Source organism: Trichoderma aggressivum (assembly GCF_033847375.1).
Source record: "Trichoderma aggressivum f. europaeum strain CBS 100526 chromosome Unknown scaffold_003, whole genome shotgun sequence".
Lineage (NCBI taxonomy): Eukaryota > Fungi > Ascomycota > Sordariomycetes > Hypocreales > Hypocreaceae > Trichoderma > Trichoderma aggressivum.
Genome location: NW_026946369.1, coordinates 924,280 through 946,697, shown reverse-complemented (window position 1 = coordinate 946,697; position 22,418 = coordinate 924,280). Strand labels below are relative to the sequence as shown.

The 22,418-nt window shown below is 49.6% G+C and overlaps 9 protein-coding genes across 9 annotated transcripts; 7 read left to right on the top strand and 2 right to left on the bottom strand.

The window, feature by feature from the left end:
* Window positions 1-133: 133 nt before the first annotated feature.
* Window positions 134-1,240, bottom strand: Triagg1_1411 (uncharacterized protein; the record flags this gene model as incomplete). The annotated part of the gene is made up of 1 exon (XM_062895479.1): window positions 134-1,240. One exon carries the CDS (start codon window positions 1,238-1,240, stop codon window positions 134-136), a length of 1,107 nt encoding a protein of 368 aa, XP_062759750.1.
* A 509-nt stretch (window positions 1,241-1,749) lies between these two features.
* Window positions 1,750-2,643, top strand: Triagg1_1410 (uncharacterized protein; the record flags this gene model as incomplete). Its single annotated transcript, XM_062895478.1, has 4 exons — window positions 1,750-1,777; window positions 1,833-2,129; window positions 2,189-2,466; window positions 2,521-2,643. 4 exons carry the CDS (start codon window positions 1,750-1,752, stop codon window positions 2,641-2,643), a joined length of 726 nt encoding a protein of 241 aa, XP_062759749.1.
* A 1,859-nt stretch (window positions 2,644-4,502) lies between these two features.
* Triagg1_1409 (uncharacterized protein) lies at window positions 4,503-5,713 on the top strand (the record flags this gene model as incomplete). Its single annotated transcript, XM_062895476.1, has 4 exons — window positions 4,503-4,632; window positions 4,686-4,750; window positions 4,810-5,586; window positions 5,648-5,713. 4 exons carry the CDS (start codon window positions 4,503-4,505, stop codon window positions 5,711-5,713), a joined length of 1,038 nt encoding a protein of 345 aa, XP_062759748.1.
* A 1,388-nt stretch (window positions 5,714-7,101) lies between these two features.
* Triagg1_1408 (uncharacterized protein) lies at window positions 7,102-9,336 on the top strand (the record flags this gene model as incomplete). Its single annotated transcript, XM_062895475.1, has 2 exons — window positions 7,102-7,281; window positions 7,345-9,336. 2 exons carry the CDS (start codon window positions 7,102-7,104, stop codon window positions 9,334-9,336), a joined length of 2,172 nt encoding a protein of 723 aa, XP_062759747.1.
* Window positions 9,337-10,033: 697 nt separating this feature from the next.
* Triagg1_1407 (CAZyme family AA7) lies at window positions 10,034-11,604 on the top strand (the record flags this gene model as incomplete). The annotated part of the gene is made up of 3 exons (XM_062895474.1): window positions 10,034-10,284; window positions 10,353-10,563; window positions 10,645-11,604. The coding sequence occupies 3 exons, from the start codon at window positions 10,034-10,036 to the stop codon at window positions 11,602-11,604; spliced, it is 1,422 nt and encodes a 473-aa protein (XP_062759746.1).
* Window positions 11,605-13,192: 1,588 nt separating this feature from the next.
* On the top strand, window positions 13,193-15,616 carry Triagg1_1406 (uncharacterized protein; the record flags this gene model as incomplete). The annotated part of the gene is made up of 4 exons (XM_062895473.1): window positions 13,193-13,304; window positions 13,386-13,846; window positions 13,950-15,285; window positions 15,357-15,616. 4 exons carry the CDS (start codon window positions 13,193-13,195, stop codon window positions 15,614-15,616), a joined length of 2,169 nt encoding a protein of 722 aa, XP_062759745.1.
* A 2,418-nt stretch (window positions 15,617-18,034) lies between these two features.
* Window positions 18,035-19,237, top strand: Triagg1_1405 (uncharacterized protein; the record flags this gene model as incomplete). Its single annotated transcript, XM_062895472.1, has 1 exon — window positions 18,035-19,237. The coding sequence occupies one exon, from the start codon at window positions 18,035-18,037 to the stop codon at window positions 19,235-19,237; it is 1,203 nt and encodes a 400-aa protein (XP_062759744.1).
* An 801-nt stretch (window positions 19,238-20,038) lies between these two features.
* On the top strand, window positions 20,039-20,888 carry Triagg1_1404 (uncharacterized protein; the record flags this gene model as incomplete). Its single annotated transcript, XM_062895471.1, has 3 exons — window positions 20,039-20,363; window positions 20,420-20,521; window positions 20,584-20,888. 3 exons carry the CDS (start codon window positions 20,039-20,041, stop codon window positions 20,886-20,888), a joined length of 732 nt encoding a protein of 243 aa, XP_062759743.1.
* Window positions 20,889-21,051: 163 nt separating this feature from the next.
* Window positions 21,052-22,238, bottom strand: Triagg1_1403 (uncharacterized protein; the record flags this gene model as incomplete). The annotated part of the gene is made up of 2 exons (XM_062895470.1): window positions 21,052-21,852; window positions 21,918-22,238. 2 exons carry the CDS (start codon window positions 22,236-22,238, stop codon window positions 21,052-21,054), a joined length of 1,122 nt encoding a protein of 373 aa, XP_062759742.1.
* Between the last annotated feature and the right edge of the window lie 180 nt (window positions 22,239-22,418).

The window sequence follows — 22,418 nt, the reverse complement described above, 5'->3', positions numbered from 1 at the left end:
CTACGCTATTGATACACAATATAGACTGGTTGTAGTCACATCAGCTATCAACAACTGCTTTGGGATTTCGTAGTTATCCTAACAAGTACGGTACCTGGTTCTTCGCATAGCGTCTTAACTATCTAGATAAGTGCTAGGTCGCGACTTTCTGGCTTTCCAAGAACTGAGCGCTGAAAGGATAGTCAATGTACCCTGATGCCGCATATGCTGTATAGAAACTCTCGCGTTTGTAGTGAGTAAGTTGCAGCCCCTCCTTGATCTTATACACCAGGTCCGGGTTTGCAATAAAGTATCTTCCGTACATGACAACAATATCCTTGGAAGGGTATTTGTTGACTAGTTGCTGGGCATCCTCCACCTTGTAACCACCAGCAATCAGAAGCGGTTTGTCCCAGAGTTCATAGGCAAATTCCAGTGTTTCGCTGCCTTCGCAGTCCCCAGCGCCAGATATCCGAGACTCTACCAGGTGAAGATAAGCCAAGTTCAGCTTACTAGCCTTGCGAATGATGTCTGAAAACTGCGGAATCGGATCTGCCATTTTCATGCCCTGAAATGAACTCCATGGGCTAAGACGAAGCCCGACCCGTTCTGGTCCTATAGCGGCGGCGACAGCTTTCATGACTTCGTCTATGAAGCGTGATCTATTCTCGACGCTCCCACCGTACTCATCTTGACGCTGATTGCTATTGTCCTGACTGAATTGATCAATCAGGTAGCCGTTTGCACCATGAACTTCGACACCGTCAAAGCCTGCAAGTATAGCGTTTTTTGCAGCTGTTGCAAAATCTTGGACGGTTTTTCCAATCTCCTCGAGTGCCATAGAGCGTGGTACTGGTGCAGTCTCATCGATAGGAATAGGACTAGGGCCGACAATGTCGGCTCCGTCCTTTCTAGCCGTCTCTTTATCTGCGGCACGCCCAAAGGCAAAGATCTGGCAGAAGATGAAGCTTCCTTTGTCATGGACTTTATCAGTGACTGATCGCCAGGCTGTGATTTGCTCTTCGCTATATATGCCAGGTGCATTTGGAAATCCACCACCAGATTCGGGTGATATTATTGTGCCCTCGCTGATGATTAGAGTGCCTGGCACAGCCGCCCGCTGGCTGTAATATTCGGCCATGAGCAGCGAAGGAACACGGTCGTCTGCAGCACGGAGGCGAGTCAGAGGAGCCATCCCTATGCGATGGCTCACCACTATATTGCCTATTGTCAAAGGTGTAAACAGATTGTTGTTATCCATTGTCAAGGTGAAGAAGAATGACGGTTAAGAGGCTGGTTTAGTTGTGTCTGTTTCTGGATCCACGAATGTTTCGACTGGGCAGCATCTACGGCTTTATACTTTCTACATATGGAGAAAAAAGGCCCCTGAGAGGTATTCGAGATTGTTAATCTACGACTCGATGATAGCAAAATACTCACACGTAGTTCCAATTGCAGAATGGAGGATGCCCGTCAAGAGCAACCTACTTCCAAATCAGGCAATAAGGTACATCCCAAAAAGAATAGTGGGACCAGCGCCACAGTGGGAAGAAGACTTTACGGAGTTTAACAGAGTGATTTATAAGCGGAATTCGTCAAGTTGTCTCCTTTACAGGCTGCAATCCTACATGTAGATTCATTCAGCAGACAAGTTACAGCAGGTTGATGGTAATCCGGAACAAACAGAGCGTTGTTTTGCGTGTCCTACTACTGAGTCACTGACAACCTAAGCCAGAACGCGGTCCTCTTAGCTGGCGGCTATTACGCAATATGGTTGCCCAGCCTCTCACACCACAAGGTAGGCAAAGCAGATCCGATTAGTCTCGCATCAACTAAGATTTAATCCTGGCCAGCCGAAGATTTCAAGTTTATATCAGTCAAAGGTCCTTGCAGCAAACAGGGCCGGGGTGTGACTCGCTTGGCCAAATCCCATGCGGTCAAGCGAGCCCTCAAGGCGAAACGGCTGCTCGAACAAAAGTCAAACCACAATTTTCGAGTGGCAGTTTTGGGGGAAGAGCGTAATGCGCTGAATAATGAATCCCGTCTTATAGATCCACCAGTATTACACAAGTCTTTGTCTCCGAGCGAGATCGATCCGTTTGGCATGCTTCCCGTGGATACCTCGCGGCTACAGATCCTACTAGGCCACAGTAAGGAATCACCCACTACAAAGGACATGAGTTCAATGTTTTGACACTAAGAAACATAGGCAGAGCCAGGATAGCCCCTGAGCCAGTCTTCAGTACTACAGAGGAGCTCTCATTCCAAAATTTCTATGCCGTCTTCCGTACGGGCTTAACTGACCCTGCACTTTCAAACGCGGTCATGCTTTCTCTGCTATTTGCAGTGACAGAGGGAAATTTGGACGTCGAATGCCTGAAATACAAGGGCTGTGCTATTGGTAGTATCCGAGACAAAGTTGCCTGCATCAAAGGCGCCGTATCAGAGTCTACAATTGGGGCTATTCTTCTATTGGCGGGTGTAGAGGTATGCATCTATGCCGGACTTGGCTTGCAGGAATACTAACCCCTCTTGCTCAAGGCTCAGTTAGGAATGACCTCCCAGGTCCAACTTCACATGTCAGCAGTAAGACAGCTACTCGATATCTCTCGTAGTGATGGTGTTTACCTAACGGGTGGCATCAAGCGTGCAATATTCTGGTAAGTCAGACACTCATTGGAGGTGAAAGATAGATAGCTGACCAAAGTATAGGCAAGACTTGAATGCGTCAATTTTGTCAGGCTCAGACCGAATAGTTGATCATGATACCTTTTCGGAACTACGATGGCAGCGAGACTCATTCACACCTACTTTCTACCAACTTCCATCGGGATTTGAGATTATATCACACTTGTTAAGTGGGGATTTCGTCGAGATACTGGAAGATCTTCATGCATTGCAATGCATCAGAAACTATTCAAGCTATGAAAAGGGCGACCCTTTTCTCATGGCGTACATAAACAACCATACTGCCTCAATTCAATCGAGGCTTGCGAATTTGACAACAACTTCCTCCCTACTGAAATGCTGCTCTACTGCAGCGTATATATGTTCTATCATGCTATGCTGTCATCCTTGGTGTGCTCTGGTTATTCCGGTAGGCCATGCTGCCCTGGAATTCTAGATGTCATGTGCTAATGTATAATCTGCAGTCATATTTATCCTCACAACTTCTTGACCAATTGCGAAAGCTTGAAAAAGATACTATATGTGACGAAAACTCCGACTTGCTGCTTTGGCTACTATATGTTGGCGGCACATTTGCCCCACATGGATCAGTTCGATCAACCTATGCTAATCTTCTCCGATCGAATATAAATACGAGGTTCCGGGGTGTTGAGAACTCTTTTTCGAGGATATTTGAAATTATGAGAAAGTTTATTTGGTCGGATTTCGCTTTCGTCTCAAAGGCATCGTTGCTGTGGGGGGAGATATTTGTATAATGGAAAGGCCCTTTAACTATATTTATCCTTAGAAATAGAAAATTAATCCAATTATATTTAGTAGAGCTAATATCATTGGTCCCAAAGATCAATAAGCAGCATTTGCCTCTATTTTGATGACTCGGGACCATGGAAGAAGTTTATGGTACAGGGTTTGGCGCTGATGAGAATGTCCGACGTCGGTCGTGTCTGCCTGACTAATAAGTTCCCTTCAAACTCATTGTATTATAGAAGAAACCAGTGTTTTGAGATAGTCTCAAGAAGTAGGCCCCGTCTCTTTGAAGTAGCCTGTGATATTCTAAGAGATCACTCAAGTTCATGAGATTTGAAGGGAGCAGCGATACCCCAAAGACTGGTCGTTACCAATAATAACTTGGTAGGAATTATTTACTACACATTTACTTATATCATAGCTATCGGAAGATCTAGTAGACTGAGCACCTAGACTAATAGGGTAATAGAGTCACAGATGCAAGTCCGTTTCCTGGCGAGGTTAGGACGGCGAGTAGGAATACGAAGTTGCTCATAGAAATATCACGCTGAAGAGAATCGGCGGGTATTCACTCAGCCATCGGCTACTCTGGCCCGCTTGTTTCTGTTTTCCAACCAACACCTATACATTGCAACCCCCCTGGAATCATGTAGGAAGTGCTTCTCCGGCATTTCCACGGAGGAGCTCATCTTCCTCAACGATGGAACGTTGATATTGTTGCAACAATCGTATATACGGTCGACCACACTCGCTTACTTCGCTTGCGTCGGCCGTAATGAGATCATCTTTAACCAATCTTCATCCCTACCCTATTCATGGGATCTTGCTTGATGGCTTATGTGGAGATCATGGCCAATGCTGGCTGACTAGACCATGTTTGGTAACTGTCAGCGAGAATAGACTATTGGTTAGTTTCAGCAAGTTCAGGCATTGTTTCCAATATTAAATCACTAGCACGGAGTACAATTCATGCCTCATACGTCATTCCGTTAAAATTCTTAATCGCTATCCCTACATAAAACGAATGATGCCCAACCGCCTCAATCCAGGCGATTCATGTTACTCAGACATCACAAACACTCAGAATCATGAAGTTGATATTAGATATCGGCGGGGCTGAAGAGGTAACTTTTGGCCCCGAAGACGAAATTCGGGGTACATTGAACATCTTGGGCCACGGCGGCCAGGCACTGTCCCATCTAAGGGCTACTTTTGGCGGTAAGGCGATGCCATATTCATAACTCGCGATTTCAGTTAATAACAGCGGCTAGGTCGACTCACGATTTCCATACCGGCGCAGATTGCTGGCCCCAATCCAAGCAATTTGGAATTCACGGTACGAGATAAGCCGTCGAATTCGCTCATGTAAATAATTCACGCTAACGTGAGAAACAGCTATTCGAGGAAAACAGAGAATTGAGACATGACAATGCAACATCAAACAAGGATGATCCCGCCAGTGGCATTTACGTTGTCCCGTTCAGTTTTCGATTTCCTTCTCACGCCCCATGTTTCAGGCACAAGCACTTATTGCATCTTCCTCCGTCAATGAACATACGCGAAGCAGAATCACGAATTCGCGTGGAATACTACATCGTCGGAGCCGTGGATCGACAAATATTTGGCCCTCTGTCCAAGACGACGAGAGTTGTCAAGGCATTAACATTCTGCAACAATGCTCCCGTCAACAGGTCGCCTGTTTTACAGCCTAATGCCAGCCTGCCACTGATACTGCGACAGAAGGATGGTTCGGGGCGGCTTGAAGATGGAATCGACGGGCTACCGGCATACACGCCATCTATACGTGTTGAGGCGCTTCTCCCACAGCCACCGGTTCTTTTCAGAGGACAGGCGAACCCCATCAAGTTCATCTTGCACACTCCGCCAGAGATTGTGGGTAAAATATTCATTCAAACGGCAAATATTATCTTCAAAACCTCCACAACGACCGTTGTGGAATCAGTTACCCGGCACGTGGATGAGCAGTGCTTGGGAGCAAGCACATTGGGAACCATTCCTGTCGATTCGGAGAGACTGGTAATTGATTCAGGTGCCTGGGAACGACTTTTCAGACTCAACTTGAAACCGTCATTTGAGTCATGCGTGATGCAGATAAAGCATTCGGTTGAAATCAAGGTCGGCATATCGATTGGAACTGACGGAAGCGTCTATGTAAGATTTACCTATGCAAGCCCCTCCCATTACATGCCTTCATAGAGCTGACCATATGTAGTATACTTCATCTTTGCTGGATGTGCTAATAACAGATCCACCACCGGCGTATGAAGATGCAGATTGAGGGAAGGACTGGAAAGATGATGAAGAAAGATGAGGAGTTTACGGACACAATTGCATTATAGAGCGACCTAGCTTCGGCAGGTCATTAGACCATAGATACCATGAACAAATCCAACTGTATAGATTACTGCAAATACTTGCGCTTTCAGAATTCAAGTTTTGACACCCTTAACCTATCTGGTAAACTTTACGCCGCATCGGATAGACCACGTTATAGGTTGAAATTACTGACCAGCAGTCCATGAATAGCCCAGTCTTGGCGATACCATATCGGATGCCCAACGGCGAGACGCGGCTGTGGAGTACAATCGATCATCAGCATCGTTTCGGCAACCCTTCCGATACGTGAGCCCTGTTGCCGCATTAAGGCATAGCGAGCGAGGTCATCCCTGCTGCCTAGAGGTCGGAATGCTCCCACATGTGATGTTGGGTTTACTATTCATCATCTTATTCACTCATCAGCATGCTGGCATAATGTCCTGTTATGGACATCACCGACAGGCTGTTATATTACCCACAACGAATCAGTTATTGGCCGTTTAGATGACTAAGATAATTGGGGCTTCGATGAGTTGGTGTTTCAAATCTAACTGTAATGCACTGTAGAAACTGTCAATCCGGGCTGCATATCGACTTCAATATTACACACGTCGCTAGGAGCATAATGTCCGTCTTTCTACCGACTTGCAGCATCGCAAATATGTAGACATGCTGAGCCGAGGCATAAGTAATAGCGGAAATCGACTTGCTATGCTCATCAATAAGATAACACAGGCTCAGCAACGGTAACTTTTGGTTCCACACTGTCCATGGCTCCATTACATTACATCATCTATCGCACACCTGAGCAGCCATATTTGGGCGATGAAATCATCGGAAGAGAGTTATGAACTCGAGATTGTATAGCATTCCATACATGTTAATTGTCAAATCATCGTTGGACATTTGAGAGTGCCTTCAATGTAAGCGCAACCCACGGGTGTGCAGCTGGCGATCGTATAACTTGGCCTAGTAATTGTTATTGAAAGGCAATAAATGAACGAAATTCTTGTGTCATTGCCTACCGCATCATTATGAAAGCTCTATATTTTCTAATGAAGTTTAAATACGTAGCGTTATGATCCATCACATACGGTCGGCGAACATTGACGTCAACATAGAATCACATCTTACATCGTGTGCGTCTATGACGATGATGTATGAGTGACGGCTTAATACAGTCCGTCGCCACCCTTGAGCTCATGGCAGAATTCATATATAAAAGGATGCATACAAACTATGGGCTCGGAGGTTCAATGTGTAGAAAATTCCTGGTGACAATTCATGCCCAAAATCGCTACGGGAAAGAAAATGTCGAATATTATTCCGCCATCAGTGAAGCAAGCAGTCATGGGTCACAAAGCCGCAAAGACGGATCAACTGGCGGCGCACACCGTTGAGCCAACCAAAGATAGTAGAATCACGTCTGATTTCGGCACAAAGCAGACAAACACAGATGACTGGCTACGGGTCAACAGCAAGGACCAGATAGGCCCAATGCTGTTGGAGGACCCTTTCGGGCGCGAAAAGGTTTGTCTCGCGTTGACGGCGGAACAATACCAGCCTGGATGAAGCTGATTGCATGAAATGCAGATCCATCGGTTCGACCATGAACGTATCCCAGAGCGAGTAGTCCACGCCCGAGGTACTGGAGCATTCGGAACATTCCGTCTCTTCGAATCTGCCGAAGACGTTACCCATGCCAATGTTCTCACTGATACGTCCCGCGAGACTCCCGTCTTCCTTCGCTTTTCAACCGTACTTGGGAGTCGCGGCTCAGCCGATACCGTCCGTGATGTGCGTGGCTTCGCTGTCAAATTCTACACACAAGAGGGTAACTGGGACATTGTGGGCAACAACATCCCCGTCTTCTTCATCCAAGACGCCATCAAGTTTCCCGACCTCATCCATGCCGGAAAGCCAGAGCCTCACAATGAAGTTCCACAAGCCCAGTCGGCTCATAACAACTTTTGGGATTTCGTCCAGATGCACTCTGAAGCCACGCACATGTTCATGTGGACCATGTCGGATCGCGCCATTCCTCGCTCATACCGGATGATGCAAGGGTTTGGCGTTAATACATATACACTCACCAATGCCGCTGGCGTTCGTTCATTTGTCAAGTTCCACTTCACTCCAGAGCTCGGAGTGCATTCTCTTGTGTGGGATGAGGCACTCAAGCTTGCCGGCCAAGATCCCGATTTCCACCGAAAGGACCTTATGGAAGCCATCGACAACGGAGTGTACCCCAAGTGGAAGTTTGGCATACAAGTAATTGATGAATCAAATGAAGACGACTTTGACTTTGACATTCTCGACGCCACAAAAGTGTGGCCGGAGGACTTGGTCCCCATTCGCTACATCGGCGAGCTCGAACTGAACAAAAACGTGGATGAATTCTTCACTCAGACCGAGCAGGTTGCATTTTGCACCAGCCACGTCGTCCCCGGAATTGGCTTCTCAGATGATCCGCTTCTTCAGGGCCGTAACTTTTCCTACACCGATACTCAGTTGAGCCGCCTGGGTACCAATTGGCAAGAATTGCCCATCAACAAGCCTGTCTGTCCCGTCATGAACTTCAACCGTGACGGCGCCATGCGACACACCATCTCCAAGGGCAAGGTCAACTACTGGCCCAACCGGTTCGAAGCACAGCCACCTGCGACCAAAGAAGAGGGCGGCTATGTCGACTACCCGGAGAGAGTTGTCGGCATCAAGGAGCGAGCAAAGAGCGCCAAATTCAAGGATCATTTCTCTCAAGCGCAGCTCTTCTTTAACTCCCTTTCCGAAATTGAAAAGTCGCACATGTTGGCGGCATTTTCATTTGAGCTCGATCATTGCGACGAGCCGATCGTGTATGAGAGACTTGTGAAACGGCTCGCCGACATTGATCTCGGCCTCGCGCAATCCGTCGGTAAGATGGTGGGAGGGGCAGTGCCCGACAAGGCAGGACAGGCGAATCACGGGAAGAAGGCCAAGGGTCTCAGCCAAATGGAGTATCTTCCAGATGAACCGATCATTGCTTCTAGGCGAATCGGCATTATCGTGGCCGATGGATATGATCCGATTGCCTTCAATGCCATCTATGGAGCAATCCAGGGAGCCAAAGCCATCCCACTTGTGATTGGTACGCATCGATCTGAGACGTTTGTAGATGGAGAAAGCCAATCTGGCAAGGGCATTGTTCCAGATCATCACCTGGAAGGCCAGCGCAGCACCATGTTTGACGCTCTGTTTGTGCCGGGAGGAAAGCAAGCTATTGAGACGCTTTCCAAGAATGGCCGAGCGTTACATTACATCCGTGAAGCGTTTGGTCATCTCAAGGCTATTGGGGCTACTGGAGAAGGTGTTTTGTTGGTTGAAAAGGCACTCCAGTTGCCAACGGTGGTGACTTCGAGTGATAACGAAGCTGTGGAGAGCTACGGCGTGGTTACACTCAAGAGCGTGCATCCCGAACGATTGGGTGAGTTGGTGTCCGCTGCGAAGAATGCAAAGGGATTCTTGGATAAGTTTGTGTATGCGATTAGCGTCCATCGTTGCTGGGAGCGCGAGATTGATGGGCTCAGCACTATGGTAGCATATTAAGTTGGGGCAAATGGAGTCAATGTTCGTTCAATGATGACCCATGAGCTGAGAGAATGTTTGTAAACTTTCACATGAAAATGGGAATGACCCCCAACTTGGACCGATGCTGGTAGAATTTAAGCTTATTCGAAATGTCAAAATCCCAACTTGAACGTTTCCAGGCATGGAGTTGCGTGTTAGGTGACATCGTTGGGGAATAGTGAAACAAGAGTCTTATTCCCAAGGGGCTGCAGTTCATGCTTAGGTATGCAGCTAGCTTGTATGCAGCTATCCCCAGATGATCTACCGACGGCAATATTCAGGTTGGTGTAACCCCATTTGCCAATATTTGGGAACACATTCCATGCGTGCTCGTTCACTTGGACGACAAGCGCCGCGAGGCGAGACATGGCTTCGCCTTGTGATCAATACTTGCCAATAGCTCGATGTAATACAAGGAAAACAAACTCGCTTGTAGCTCCCAGAATGTAAAGAGATACCAGTTGAGCTGCGATTGCTCGTACAAGAACATTGAAGGCAGCGAAGAAGGCACGAGACTCGTATTTGCGGTGTGGGATTGCAGGGGTGCAATCTACCTTCCAAACTGCGGGATAATTACATGTAACGATATGTTTGTTTATATATCCACGATTTCCCATCTTAAAACCGCGCACCCATTTTCACGTCGTGGAAACCCGACAAGCAGAAATATCTCACCATGGGCGCCTCAAATTCGACTCTTGCTCTCGAGACGTGCATCCAGAGCGTCTGTAATGGACGCCTTGAGTGCTACCATATCCCCAGCAGCAGTGCGGATGTCGCCTGGATCAAACCGTACAATCTCGACATTCCTCGATTTCCTCAGATGGTCGTTCGCCCCAATAATGCCACCGAGGTTGCCGGCGCTGTAAAGTGTGCAAACGAAAATGGATTCAAGGTCCAGGCTAGATCTGGCGGGCACTCTTACGGGTAAGCAGCGAGGGAGAAGATGGTGAAGTAAATTCCCCGGGCTATCATCTCTAACCTGTGACGTGTAGAAATTTCGCTCAGGGTGCCGGCGATGAGACTGGCATGATGATCGACTTGGTAAATCTTCAGAGCTTCCAAATGGACAACACTACTTGGCAAGCGAGCGTTGGATCGGGATTCAGACTGGATGGACTCGACAAACTGCTTCATGCAAACGGTGGCAGGGCTATTGCACATGGTACTTGTCCGGGAGTTGGAGTTGGAGGACATGCAACTGTGGTAAGTGAATACGCGTATCCCATATCCCTACTCTGAGGTGTCATGGATGACTGAACCATGTGTTGATCGGTTCTTGAACAGGGAGGACTCGGCCCCATGTCCCGAATGTGGGGAGCCGCGCTTGACCATGTCCTCGAAGTCGAAGTCGTTACGGCTGACGGTCAAATATTACGAGCCAATGAAAACGAAAACGACGACCTGTTTTGGGCCATTCGTGGTGCCGGAGCCAGCTTTGGCATCGTCACTGAGTTTGTCTTCAAGACGCACCCTGAGCCCGGCAGCGTTGTCGAGTACACCTACAGCTTCAGCTTCGGCAACCAGAAGGATATGGCCCCTGTGTTTCAACAATGGCAGGAGTTGGTGTACGATCCTAATCTCGACAGACGCTTCTCGACGTTGTTCATTGCGGAGCCTCTCGGCGTTCTCATCACCGGCACGTTCTACGGTACGCAAGAGGAATTTGACCAGACGGGAATCAAACAGAAAATCCCCGTTGGCGGAGACGCCAATCTTGCTATTGTGGATTGGGTGGGAAGCTTGGCTCACATTGCAGAGACGACTGCGTTGTATCTGAGCGACCTCTCCACGCCTTTTGCTAGCAAGTCGCTAGCCTTCAACAGGAACGACAAGTTGAGCAACGACTCCATCGACGGATTATTCAACTACATGGACAGCACCGATGCGGAAACTTTGCTTTGGTTCATCATCTTCAACTCTGAGGGAGGCGCCATGGCAGACACCCCATACAACGCCACTGCTTACCCGCATCGCGATGCAATCATGATGTATCAGTCTTACGCCATCGGAATTCCGGCACTGCTCCAAGGAACGAGAGACTTTGTGTCTGGAGTTCATCAAAAGATTCAGCAGGGAGCTCCCGAGGCGAACACGACATATGCTGGATATGTTGATGTTTCATTGAGCAGAGCAGATGCCCAGAGAACGTACTGGGGCGACAAGGTGCCGAGGCTGCAGGAGATTAAGCAACGTTACGATGCTGGCAACATTTTCCTGAATCCTCAGAGTATTGATTTGCCATGAGGGGAGATTGGGTTGGACCGGAGTCGGGGTGTGGAAATATTGATACCAAGCATGATTATCGTTCTCTCATTGTTGAGTGTTGTCTCTATATATATTAGAACAGCATTGTTACTAGCTCCAAGGTGTTGATGAGCAATCGAAGGATGAATTCTTTCTATAACCATTTGAAGCTGCCGTATTAGAAATGTTATGAACAGCGTGATGTATGAGTTGGAAGATGTTTGCATTGTCGAGCCATCATTACCGGTAGAATACCTACCCTAGGCACTATCGAGTATGGTTATGGGTTTATTTAAATTAAGTTACTACCCTAGTATTAATCCAATATGAATTCCAAATAATAATTCATCCATAAAATATACCTAACTACTAAAGTAATTTGACACATGCAGTTGACATCTACCTTAATCCGTAGTAGATACACGAATAATGGCAGGTGCGGCTGCTGGAGAGGCGTTGGGCAACCGCCCGAGGGCCGCCGACGTGGACGCAGTGGGGGCAGGGGCGACCGGTGCCGGACTTGCGTTTCCTGCCCAAGACACAGGCGAAGTTACAGCAGGCAGGAACAGCGGCTACAGGCGGACTAATTAACGAATCGGATTAACCATCCTGCCACCTTGTACTTTGTTTCAATACTTTATTCCGCATTCCGTGCCTGCCGATATAGTACAGTGTCTTTATAGTCATCATCATTATCATTATATGCAAATACAGATTCCGTCTTCCTTGTCCTTTATATCATCCACTCAAAACCACTAATCAAAAGAATGCAAATCCAGAAACGGAATATTTCTGGAGTAATTACAGAATATACTCCCGTATTAGACAAGCCGGACCGCTCAGCTAAGACTCTTCCCAACTCCATACTACCCCGCGTTATTGCAGCTCCTCCAACTTCCCTCCTCGTTGCTGCCGAGAGGGGCATCTAATCTGTTCCGTTTTATGAGCCAATCGGGGTTTCACCTGGGCGGCCAGTCTCGGCACAAGTGCGCCAGATTGCCCAGATAGGCGACTATGGGGGCATCACGAGGCTTTGGCGGGCATCACCGGACATTACGCGGAATCGCCCTAAGCAGAAGCGATTAGATAACGACATCCGTTAGCTGGTGGGTAGTTTTCCAAATAACTGCCCAACGGGGAACTTGGTACGGATGCGCACTGGAGAAGCTTCGGATAGATGGATTGTGTGTTGGTTGTTGCATAACCTCCATTGGCGGATACGCATCACGAGATGTTGTGCTCCTGTCATCTTCTCTGCGTCTGGACAATCTTTCAACATTGACATCTATCTTCATTAACCAACCGGGGACTTTTCTTTCCTTTCTCTCTTCTTTCATCTTCTCTTTTCATCTTCCTCCAATCTCCCTTACAACCCCCAATCTCCCCACGCCAAGGCACTCTGCATCCCGCGTTCTACCTTTGCCTTATACCAGCCCAACTAACACCACACACCCACCCTTGCTCTTTCTGCACATGTAAGTTCAAGTTTCCGCGATTCCGCTTGTCAAACGCGTCAAATTCCCGTCTTTGATACGCCCTTGGATCTATCAAAGCCCCTTGTGTCATCACCCGTGGCTACTGTACATACATGGCAGTTCCAACGGAGACGCCATCTCTATCCGAACTTCGATGCCGAACCCCCTCACAAGCCTTTCCCCCTCCTTTCAACCCCGAGTCCAACCCACCAATCCTCCTACACCGTCTATAGCTCGCCAACATCTCAAATACCACATCCCCGTTGTTTCTTAGTCTGCTCCATTTCAACTAATTCCAAAAACCAGCCGCCAATAGCGAGGCGGCAATGGCTCTTCTACACCGTTCCGGGACGTCTCTACCGGCTCTCTGGAGAAGTCGCCCCACCGCACCGATTGTCGGCGCCGTAGCTTCAACTCAAACTCACACTTGCACTTACAGCCAGCCTCCCTCTCGGCTACGGCATTACTCGGGTTCATCAAGCGTCACATCGTCTCGAGTGCGCAGTCTCATTGATAAAAGAGCAATCCCCTCCACGGCGATTGTGAGCTCCAACAACAGACACGCTTCCACCGCCGCCATGGAGAAGCCGGACTATCAAAACATGTACACGGCCTCTTCGGCCTTTTTCGAGGCGCTATGGGAGGCTGGCGTCACGCACTGCTTTGTGAACTTGGGCTCTGACCACCCCAGCATCATCGAGGCCATGGTCAAGGGTGCTCGCGAACGCAAGGGAAACTTTCCCAAGATGATTACATGTCCTAATGAGGTGGGCTTCTACTTTTTTTCTTTTATCCTTCTCATGTTATATGTCTCATATGGCCTCTCATGAGTTGTTACATACGAGTACAAATGCTTACGACATATCTTAGATGGTTGCCATGTCCATGGCTGATGGCTATGCCCGATTAACGGGCAAGCCTCAGTGTGTCATTGTTCACGTCGACGTTGGCACACAAGGTCTTGGAGCGGCCGTTCACAACGCAGCTTGCGGTCGTGCTCCTGTTCTCGTCTTTGCTGGTCTATCACCATTCACCCTTGAGGGTGAGCATCGTGGCACCCGTACCGAGTACATCCACTGGATCCAAGATGTTCCCGACCAGAAACAGATTGTTGCCCAGTACTGCCGTTACACCGGTGAGATCAAGACGGGCTCCAACGTCAAGCAGCTTGTCAACCGCGCGCTGCAATGGGCCAAGTCCGGCCCCCAAGGCCCAGTTTACCTGTATGGAGCTCGAGAGATCATGGAGCAGGAGATTAAGCCCTACCAGCTGAGACAAAGCGACTGGGAGCCCGTCAAGCTGGGTAGTCTGCCCACGCAAGCCGTCGCCACAATCGCAGATGCCCTTGCCGGCGCCAAGCGTCCCCTGGTCCTGACGGGATACGGTGGCAGAAACCATGAATTCCCCGGAGCGTTGGTCGAGCTCGCCAATATTGTTCCCAACCTGAGAGTGGTTGACTGCGGAGGCAGCGACATGTGCTTCCCCTTTGATCACCCCGCTTCCCTTGGTCTCAACTATGGAGGCGAAAAGTCTGTTGCTGATGCTGATGTCATTCTCGTCCTCGATGCTGACGTGCCCTGGATCCCCACTCATGTCAAGCCAAAGCCAGATGCAAAGGTATTCCACATCGACCTCGACCCGCTCAAGCAGCAGATGCCCGTTTTTTACCTCGAGGCTCAAGAGACGTATCGCGCGGACAGCCTGGCTGCAGTTGAACAGCTCACTGAGGCCCTCAAGGCTGGCGATGTTGCGAAGAAGCTGCAGTCCCAGAACGTGACAGAGATTGCTCAGAAGCGCAAGGAAGAGCACGAGCAGCGTCTTGCCAACATTGCCAAGGCGGCTGAGCCTCTTCCGGACGACAGCTTTGGAACTGGCTACTTGTGTAGGCAAGTCAAGAAACTTGTTCCCGAGGATACTCTTTGGGCTATTGAGGCCGTGACCAACACCATCTTTGTGTACAACAACATCCAGCCTTCAACGCCCGGCTCATGGATCAACTGCGGTGGCGGCGGTCTCGGATGGTCCGGCGGTGGTGCTCTGGGAATGAAGCTCGCCACCGACGCGGAGAATGGCGGAAAGAACAAGGGCAAGTTTGTTGTCCAGATCGTGGGCGACGGCACATATCTCTTTACGGTTCCCGGTAGCGTGTACTGGATTTCAAAGCGCTACAACATCCCCATTCTGACCATTGTGCTCAACAACAAGGGTAAGTCGAACACATGATGATTTGCTTCGAGATGGAGACGAACTAAAACTAATGACTGTATCATCGTATAGGTTGGAACGCACCACGCCGGTCTCTGCTGCTGGTCCACCCTGAGGGACTGGGTTCACAAGCTACCAACGAGGAGATTAACATTTCCTTTGACCCATCACCGGACTACTCCGGCATTGCCAAGGCTGCTGCTGACGGCGACATCTTTGCCGCCAGAGTGAATGAGAGGGCTGAGCTGGAGGGAGTGCTGAAGGAAGCCATTGCCCATGTACAGAATGGCCAATCAGCGGTGGTGGACGTCAAGGTTGCGTCGGGATGTTAATCGTCGGGTTGCATGAGCGGATGATTAGAAGACGGATAGAGAGGTCCGGTGAATACACGGCAAGGTTACATTAGGTATCTTAGACATGAAGCACGCTTGTACGTACTGTAGAACGAATTGAACTGCAATCAAGACAAAGAACGAATGATGCTGCAGGGTTATTTTTAGCAACCTCAAGATGGATGCTAGTACATGTATGTACAAGGGATTATGCAGCTTCAGCTTCAGCTTCCCTTGTAGGTATCTGTTTGTATCCGTATGCCAACTGCTGTTCTCTCTCCCACGCAAGGTACGCCACGTTACGCTGCATCTACGCCGCATTCAGCTTCAGCGAAACAATCCGATTAAGCCACGTCGATTTCTCTAGGGCGCCATTACCGCTTGTTTAATTATGGTATTTATATCTCGGCGCATTCTGACTGCAGCATGCGCGAGCCGCCGATAGGGGAAATTGCTTGGGTTAAAAACGAGCGACGATTGATTGGTCCCTTCGTTCTTTGTCCCCCAATTTTTGGTTGCAGGGTCCAATGGGGGCGGGAACAGAACATGTGAGCATCATCCCACCAGAGGGCCAACAATAATCCATGATGGGATTCCGTAGTTTTCCGCTGATGAAGATTCGCTGGCTTGTTGAGGATCTAGACCGCCTGAGGCCAGACGCCACGGAGGAGGAGGTGATTGCATTTGCATTGGATGGGCGAGATGCAGGAGTTGTGAGTTTGAATCTTGCATTGGCGCCGTTTGTGTGTGTGTTGGTGGGTGGAGGGGAAATAAGTTGCATGCAATAAGCTGCAGAATCTCGGGAAATGACCTGTTATTTTTTTTTATTTTTTGGGGGGCTAGTCACAGGTATTGACAACGATTTGCTCATAATTTTCTGTAATTTTTACTGCACTGTTGTTATTGTTCCATCTTTTGTTCGGTTCAGCTTCAGCTTCATCTCGAGCTTTAACTGTGTTTTGATGGGCAGCTCAAGTGGGGGGAAAATCCTTTGTGGCGTCTAGCTTCTGGACGGAACAAGCAATAATGTGATGAAAGTGGTCACTCGGCAGACAGAAAAAAAGAAGGGGTCTTTTATTTTCACATGGGAAGGGATTGAAGTGAAGGGTCCTGATCGATCGGCCGTCAGAGGCTGTTGGTGTGGATCGAGAGTTGTCTTTGATGCATGCAAGAGTCCGGTTTAAGATGATGGCAGCTGATGGTAGTAGTACAAGGAATGCGATAGTTGCTTCTCTTAGTTGATATAGTATGCAGTAGGTAGATTAAGAATAGTTAAGGTACCAATAACACACCGTATCAAAAAGATGATGATTGATGAAAGATCAAAAGGCGAGATCCGGCAACCTCGACCGCCACCATCTCAACCTCTCCGGGGGGGCCAAGATTGACTCCAAACCGCCAGAATAGAATAGCCGCTAGGGGTCCCTTCTCGGCTCTACTTCTTCACACGTGGGGAGGCAACAGGCGAGCCATGGATCAATGGATGCTTCCCATTTAGGCGCCAGCGAAGCATTGCATTTAAATCAACTTTGCCTCAACTCAACTCTCAATCTCGCCATTCATTCATCTGATTGTCTGCTCATCTCATCTCGTCTTATTCTCGTTCTGTTTTGATCTGATAGACAGACAACAAGCGCCTCGAGGACGCTCGGTCCACTCACTCGAGCCGCAAGTGGCCCCCCGGATTTAATTAATTTCCATTTATTATTTGTCCCTTTTTTTTTCCTTTTTCTTTTTCGATCTAAGCGCTGCTGCTGCAGACCTTGGCTGATCACGAGGTCACTTGATGCAAAGCGGGAGGAATTCCATGCTCGACCTCGCTTCCCGATAGAAACCGCTTCCGGCAACCAACTTGACGTGCCTGAAGGCTGAGAGACGGGGAAGAGAAGAGAAAAAAACAGATCAGGAAGACAATCAGGAGAAGGCGAAAATTCAAGAGATTTCCCCCCAGCAAGGGATCATGCGAGTGGCCCAGTCCAAGCACATCCACGCCACCTCGATTCTTGCCGCCTTGAATCGATCCAGGCGCATCCACGACTGCGTCTCTTGACAACGACGGCCTTTGATTTGCGCATCGTCGGCGAGAGCGAATCCCGAAGTCCGAAACCGACTCTGAAACCGAAAGCGGACATTGCAATACGATACCCACGAGCGACAGCGAACGAGAGCAGGTCACGGGGGATACGATACGCGCGCAGCTTCAAGGCCAGACTTTGACGACTTTGATTCTGATCAACACAACACCCTTGGCGCGCGCACAATCACGTCGCCTCCTCTCCCTCTCGACGATCGATAAGAATATAGAATAACCAGCACAGCTAGCCAACAGCAGCTGCCAGCATCACGCACGCGACGCCAGACGAGGCGAGGCCGGGCCACCAACAAGCCTCATCCACGGGCACGGCCAACCACGCAGCCATGTCTTCCTCCGCTGCGACCGAGACTCAGCAAGTCGAGGCCACTGCGGCGATACAGTTGCAGCAGCGGCCAGATTCGTCCTCTCTCGACCCCAGTCCCGTCCACGAACTTCCTCCTCGTCCCGTCCCTTCGTCAGATCCGCGACTCTCCATCGGCCAAGACAGAAGCTCCGCAAACTCGCCGCCAACCGACAACAACGATGAGCACGACTTGTTCAGGCTCGAGCCGGCCGAGGCGCTGCAGCTCCTCAGCGCCAGCGTCGAGCTACTGGTTCGCATCACCGGCGATGTCCCTCCGACGCCGCCGCCCAAGACGCCCACCGACCCTCAGATGAGCAACATGCAGGTCGAGAAGGAGAACATTGCGCGATCGCACTCGGAGAAGAGCCTGGCGCGACTACGAGCCCAGGCCCTGCGAGAGGAGCAAGAAGAGAAGCTTAGAAAGCAGCGACACCAGCAGCAGGAACTACAAGAGAAGCTGCAGAAACACAGCCAAAAGAGTGGCTCGTCGTCGGTAGGCAATCTAAGCAAGCTCCAGGCGTACAGCGCGTCCATGTCAGCACAGCTGATAGCCCAGCAGGACGCTTATGCGCAGTCGATCGACGGCGTGCGATTGAAACACAACTCCTTGCGACACGCGAACCCTTCCTCGTCCGCCCCGAACCTGCATCCCCCGGAACCCTACATCGTCGTTGGAGCCGACTCGCAGCCGCTCAACCTGCAGCACGGCGCCATCACCCGCAAGTTTTACAGCAAAAACGAACCTCCCATCTCGGTCAACCAGTATCTGCTGCGGCTTCACCAGTTTTGTCCCATGAGCACGGCCGTCTATCTCGCCACTTCGCTGTACATCCACCGCCTCGCCGTTGAGGAGCGCGCCATCCCCGTAACGAGACGAAACGCACACAGACTGGTCCTCGCCGGCCTGCGGGTGGCCATGAAGGCACTCGAGGATCTGTCCTACCCGCATACAAAGATTGCCAAGGTCGGCGGCGTGAGTGAGGTCGAGCTGGCGAGACTGGAGATTAGCTTCTGCTTCCTGGCTGGGTTCGAGCTGGTCGTGGGAGAAGAGATACTGAAGAAGCATTGGCAGGTGTTGAGAGAAGGCAAAGTAGGGCGGATGGTGGACGGCGTGGAAGTTCCGCTGCTGAAGCTGGACAAGAAGAGAAAGACGTCGCGGGAGGTCCATCAGCTGATGTCGTGATGTCGTGATTGTAACATGTATGGAAAGAGGCGAGGATGGAATCATTGGCGGCAAAATTGCTTTGCTTTTTCTTTTTATACTCTTGTCGAGGGAATCGGAGTTTTTTTTTTTTGGATTTCCCATTTTCTGCTCTCCTCCGTTTTAACCATCCTAGCTTGGCATATGGCATCTGGCGGGCATGGGAGGAAGTGAAGAAGAATGCGTATCAGGAGGGAGAGAGTTTCTTTTTTTCTTTGGCATTGGCCTGGCGGGCCTTTGGACATGTAGTATGGGAACCATCCAATGTCTTTTGTTGGATGAGCGGAGCTCTTTATTATCCTTGTTTGCTTTTAGAGATACCCAAATGGGGGGCTATTTCGCAGCGATAGCTATATGACATTGCCATCTCTCTTCCCAAGTTGCCTTGACTTGATGCTTTTCACTTGACTATGATTGTGGTGTATGTTCCCTTTCTGTTTTTGTGAATGTGTATTTGGAGGTTATTTGTTGCCGTTGGCGTCTTCGGCACGACACTTGGGAATAACTTTTTAGTCACGGGCTTCATTGTCTCTCCATGCCCAATGTCTCGTATTTGCTCTTATTCCGCGTCTCTCATTCGGCAATACACACATTTACGGACGTCTGTAGCTCCGAAATCTAGTGGGTTGGAATCGCCGACCCGGACGAAGCTGTACGAATACGGCCCGAACTAGGTCCCGAGTAGCCGCCATTTATGCCCAATTCCTTTTACGTTTCCTTAGACGCCATTCTTTCTCTGTCTTTTTCCTTCTTTGTTATATATTTCCAAAGTTGATTTGAATCATGTCCGTTATGGCTCTTTCTTCAACAGCTCGTAGGCGGTTACTTCGACTTGTCCAAGTTCTCGTCGGGGGTCCGGCCGTGACGTTTGGGGGACTGGCACTATGGACTCGGAAATGCGCGTTTGAGCCTTTCGGACCGGATACAGATGCATTGTTCAGACATGCCACATTGAAGGATCTGAATCCCCGAAATAACCCTAGCACTCATGATTGTTGTGTTCGAAAAGTGCCTTTTGGGGAGCTGAAGCCGGAGTTGTTGGAGGATGCGAGAAAGGGCGGGAGTGCTCTTGTGGAGGAGTTTTCGCGGGGGATGTGGGCGGGATACGGTATTTCGCTGCTGGATGATGGAGAAGAGCTTTAAGAACTGATGGAATTGGTGTAGGATATGGGATTCAGAGGAGGATAATGGGATTGACAAAGGGTCCTGAGAACCGTACCGATTTGTGGACTCCTGATGAGTTGGGACGAAGCGCATATGAACCTGGTTCGTCCAAATCTCTCTTCTCATCCCACACACACATACATGTCAGCTGGCTAATTAAGCAGAAACAGGAACAGTTGCGACAAACCACTTGCTCGTTCTCGACAAATCCTCAACGTCGATAACATTTCGCGGCTGCCCTGCACCCAAGGAATCTCCCTTTACACCACGATACCTGGATAACTTGTTCTCGTTGACGGCAGAATTAAACGAGAAGCGTAGGCAGGCAGAGTTTAGAATCAAAGCTATAACGTTTGACGCGGTGACGACGACGCCGAGAGAAGATCCGTTTGGGGGCGTGTCGGGTGTGTTGCATCGGGTTTATGCGAAGATGCTTGTTGAGGCGGCGGTGGGATGGTGTGTTAGGTAGAAGGGGTTTGGGAGGGCTGAAATCGTAAGATGGAAAGTATTGGAGCAGTGTAACAATAGTCATTGGGTGGCAGTAGGTTCTGATTCTATGGAGAATCGGTGAAGAGCTACATCTCAGTTGCATTAAACATTAAACAAGCATCAATCTCGTCGCCAATCCCAACCTACAACTTCTCGGCTCCGCGCTTCTGATCCGGTCCAGCAATTCCATCTTGATACCCGCTGGCGACGTGTTTCCCCTCCGGGCTCCAGATTCTGCTCTCCAGTGTTGCTCTCCCGGCGCCGACTCGCGGCCAGCATACTTCTTGGATCCACCACCCGTCTCTTATTACGGCCTCCTCGGAGTTGACGTGCACGGTGAATGTGTAGGTTAGACTCGCGGCGACGCCCAGATTGTAGCCCCATCCCAAGTGGTTGCTTATCGTCAGGAGTCCGTTTCTGTCTGCTTCGAATGCGTGAACGAGGATGTGGGAGTTGGTGTCTTCTGCGGGAATCGGGTTGTGGAGTTTGTATAATAGTAGTTCACGACGTTCGGGGATTGGTTTGTCGGCGTTGTACGCTTTCATGTCAACTTTGTACATGTCGACGATGGGAAACCCGCCATGGCCGGCATTTGGAAATGCGTCGTTGAGTATATCAATGTCAAGCTGCGGGCTTGTTGGCCATTCGTCGGGTTTTCTCTGGGCGAGGATGCTGGCGAAGCGTTCTTGTGCCGATGACAATTGCAAGTCGGCAAAGCTCGGCACAGGCCGCTTGAATGTGACATGGCAGCTGAAGCATATAGGGCCCAGGGGCAATTCCGAGTCTGACTCTGGGAAAGGACCCAAGGGATTGGAAGAAGGCTGTTTTGGCTGGCGAGCAATGATGAGATGGGTTTGAAAGCTACGGCCAGCGGCAAGTTTCGAAACCTGGTAGATGAAAGGCCGGTCTACATGTCCCACATTCGTAAACACGCCTTGTATTGTCTGATTTCCATTAACATATTTTAGGACCCCATCGTTTCAACGACGCAAAGAATAAGTAGACTCACGTGGATACCGAATTTGCCCTTATTTCGTTCCTCTTTGGCAATTTCGTCTTCGCTCTCTACAACTTTAGTGGCGGCGAGTGGCGCCTGAATGTAGACATGTCCTCCATATGCTCTCGTCGTAAAGTAAACCGCAGTCTTGTGTTTCGCAATATTATCGGTTTCCGCCCAAGGTAGCTGTGCTCCTGGTTGCCAAGCTGGTTGGCGGCTCATGAACTGGTGAGTATCATCGGAATCGCCATTGCTCGCCAATCGGACCATCTCCATGTTCTCGAGGAATCCTAGCCTCGGGAATTTTCCCAAAGTACCGACTGGCACCGGCATATCGAAAAAGGGGCCAAAAATACACTGTTACGCTGCGATTGTAGCTTGCGCAATGATTGAGGGTCGGTCGGAGTAATTATCCTTCCTTGATGGTCTTGAATGTGTGAAGCGCTGTGAAGCCACCAATGGCTAACCTGCGTGTATCCAGCGTAATCTCAACTACTGCACTCTCTTCACCAG